This window comes from Carlito syrichta, unplaced genomic scaffold, assembly GCF_000164805.1.
Source record: "Carlito syrichta isolate Samal-C Ts95f unplaced genomic scaffold, Tarsius_syrichta-2.0.1 Scaffold314276, whole genome shotgun sequence".
NCBI classification, from domain to species: domain Eukaryota; kingdom Metazoa; phylum Chordata; class Mammalia; order Primates; family Tarsiidae; genus Carlito; species Carlito syrichta.
Window position 1 is genome coordinate 15001 of NW_007258372.1, and position 2488 is coordinate 17488.

The window sequence follows — 2488 nt, forward strand, 5'->3', positions numbered from 1 at the left end:
ACATAATATTCCCCTTTCTGTAGCTATTTGAGACCTGGTTTGTTACTATAAAATTCCTGAAGAAAATTTAAATGTAAGTCTGTGGCATTGCTGAATCAAATCCCCCAGTTAATATTTAGAAAATACCCACCGTTGGGTTAATAGCATTGTTGGTGGGACCCATATGGCAGGACAGCCTTTGAACAAAGTCTGTGTGTCTCAAAACCAGTGTTAAATCAATCTCAGGATAGAGAGGAAAAAAAGGGAAGTCTAGAATCACAGGAATTACAGACATGTCTCGGACCCTTGTCCTTCTGGATCCACGCTTCCTTCAGGGTCTTCATCTTATAAATATTCTCTGCCATCTGCCACACTTGCATGATATTGTCTTTTGATACAGAACAAATCGCCCAAGGTTTGTTGGGATTCCAGGAGAAATCAGATATCTTGGCAGTGTGGCCACCATGAATAAACAGCAACTCTGGTGGCCCATCGTCTGGGGATTGTTCTTCTCCAATTTTACTTAAATCCCAGACATTCAGTCTGCCATCAGTACCACTGGAAGCCAAAATAGTCTCATTGTGAGGTGACCACTGAACCTGGAATATTTCATCCTTGTGTGACTCAAAGGAATGCAACTTAAGTTTCAGATTTCTCCGATCAAGGCAACAGTCTTGTCAGCTGATCCTGTGGCAAGAATGAACTCGCTATAAAGCTTGAAAGAGAGGCAGTTCGCGTCAGCAGTGTGAGCATCAACTGAGTGGCTTGGTTTGGAAGCATTGTTTGAATGAGTGTCCCAAATCATAAGCTTCTGATCATCAGCAACTGACCCAAACAGAGACTCATGGAGCGGATGCCAGGAAACCTCTTCTACAACAGCTGTATGCCCTGTAAAGATGGTCTTCGCATCCGTTACTTTTCCTTCCTTTGGAGTGGCACTGATGTCCCACGGGCAGATGGTATGGGCATCTGAAGCACTAAGTAGGTGCCCACTGAGATTTGGGTTCCAAGAAAGCCCCCGGCCTTCCTTCTGATGCCCACGAAGACGGAAATCTGGGTTGCACTCTCCGGAAGGGGCTGGTTTAGAAGGATGTTTTGTATAGTCAAAAACAAGAACATCGCTGGAGGGAGTCTTTGCTGCAGTGATGCAAGGGTCCTGGGGCAGATGACAGGCCCTGTGGACTTCTCCTTCACGGCTGATCTTGATTGCGATTTCAATTTTCCCCCTCACCGAACCCAAACCTGCAAATTCTCCTTTTTCACTGTCGTAGTGTGACGCATCAAACGGAGCATCATCATCAGGGAGTTGCACACTGGCCGCCACAAGATGTTCTGTTCATCCGACGTGTGTGTCCCCAGGACAAGTCGGTGGATGCTGAGATCTTTCCCTTCTGGTCTGGTGACGTCTGGAAGCCACTGGGCAGCCAGGCCGGGCCGCTCCAGGGCCTGGGTCAGCACCCAGTCAGCCCATATTTTGTGCTCCTCGTGGGCCACCCGTTCTTCCACTGTGCGGTCGAAGGCTGCTTCCTCGTGGGCCGCGGCGCTCGCTCAGCGCGCGCGTCCGCCGCCTTTCTCCAGGTTTATTTTATTTTACCTTCCGTGTTTTTTTGAGTGGGAGTCTCACGCCGTCGCCCAGACCGGAGGGCAGCGGCCGCCCCCGGCCCCCGCAGCCTCGACCCGCCGGGCCCCGGCGACCCTTCCGCCTCCGCCTTCCCAGGAGCTGGAACGACAGGCGCGCGCCACCACGCCCGGCTGATGTTCTGATTTCTCGCAGAGCTGAGCGCCCGGGTAGCTCAGTCGGTAGAGCCTCTCTCCGTTTTTAAAGGAGAAGTAGTATGCCACAGTGGGTCGAAACATGAACTTTAAGTCAGCTCCTGCTAACTGTAGAAAATTGTACACGGGAAGTACCTAAAAGTGTTAGCAGCCAAACACCCGGCAGGACAAGTCTGCCTAATTTTTGTGTTTTCAAGAGACTTCTGACTCTGCGTTTTCCCACCAAAGTACTTTAGGCAGTGACTGGATTTGCATTCTTCTAAATGAGTTTGACAGGAAGCAATCGATTGTCAGATGTATGATGCTAAGTCTTGTTATCAAGCATCATACTTTAATTTTCCATCTCTCTAGGCTGTTTTAGGTCCTTCCACTAAGTGCTGCAGTTTCCTTGGTATAGGTGAGGCACATTTCTTGTTGAGGTTATTTCTTGGTATTTCTATTTCTGTGATTATTGAAAAGAGAAACTTTCTTCACCGTTATGTTCTGATCAGCTAAGTTGTAAGAGAATGTCTTAATTAACTTGTTGTTTTTTAAGGTCTCTTTGACACAATCATTCATTTCAGTTGAATGTGGACTAATAAAAAGTCCACGAAGCCGGGCTCGGTGGCTCAGCCTGTCATCCCGTGCCTTTGGGAGGCTGAGGGGAGTGGATGGCCTGAGCCCGTGGGTTCGAGACCCGCCTGGGTGGCGAGACCTCATCTCTACAATCGATCCAAAAACCAGCCGGGCGTGGCAG

At 49.0% G+C, this 2488-nt stretch overlaps 1 protein-coding gene across 1 annotated transcript in view; it reads right to left on the reverse strand.

Annotated features, from left to right (window-relative positions):
- Positions 1-221: 221 nt before the first annotated feature.
- LOC103273837 (histone-binding protein RBBP4-like) overlaps positions 222-2488 on the reverse strand; it is a 90858-nt gene continuing 88591 nt past the window's right edge. Inside the window, 5 exon segments of the mRNA XM_021719152.1 lie at positions 222-278; positions 280-326; positions 329-643; positions 646-1311; positions 1314-1526. Of these exon segments, the coding sequence (XP_021574827.1) occupies positions 222-278; positions 280-326; positions 329-643; positions 646-1311; positions 1314-1526 (1298 nt within the window).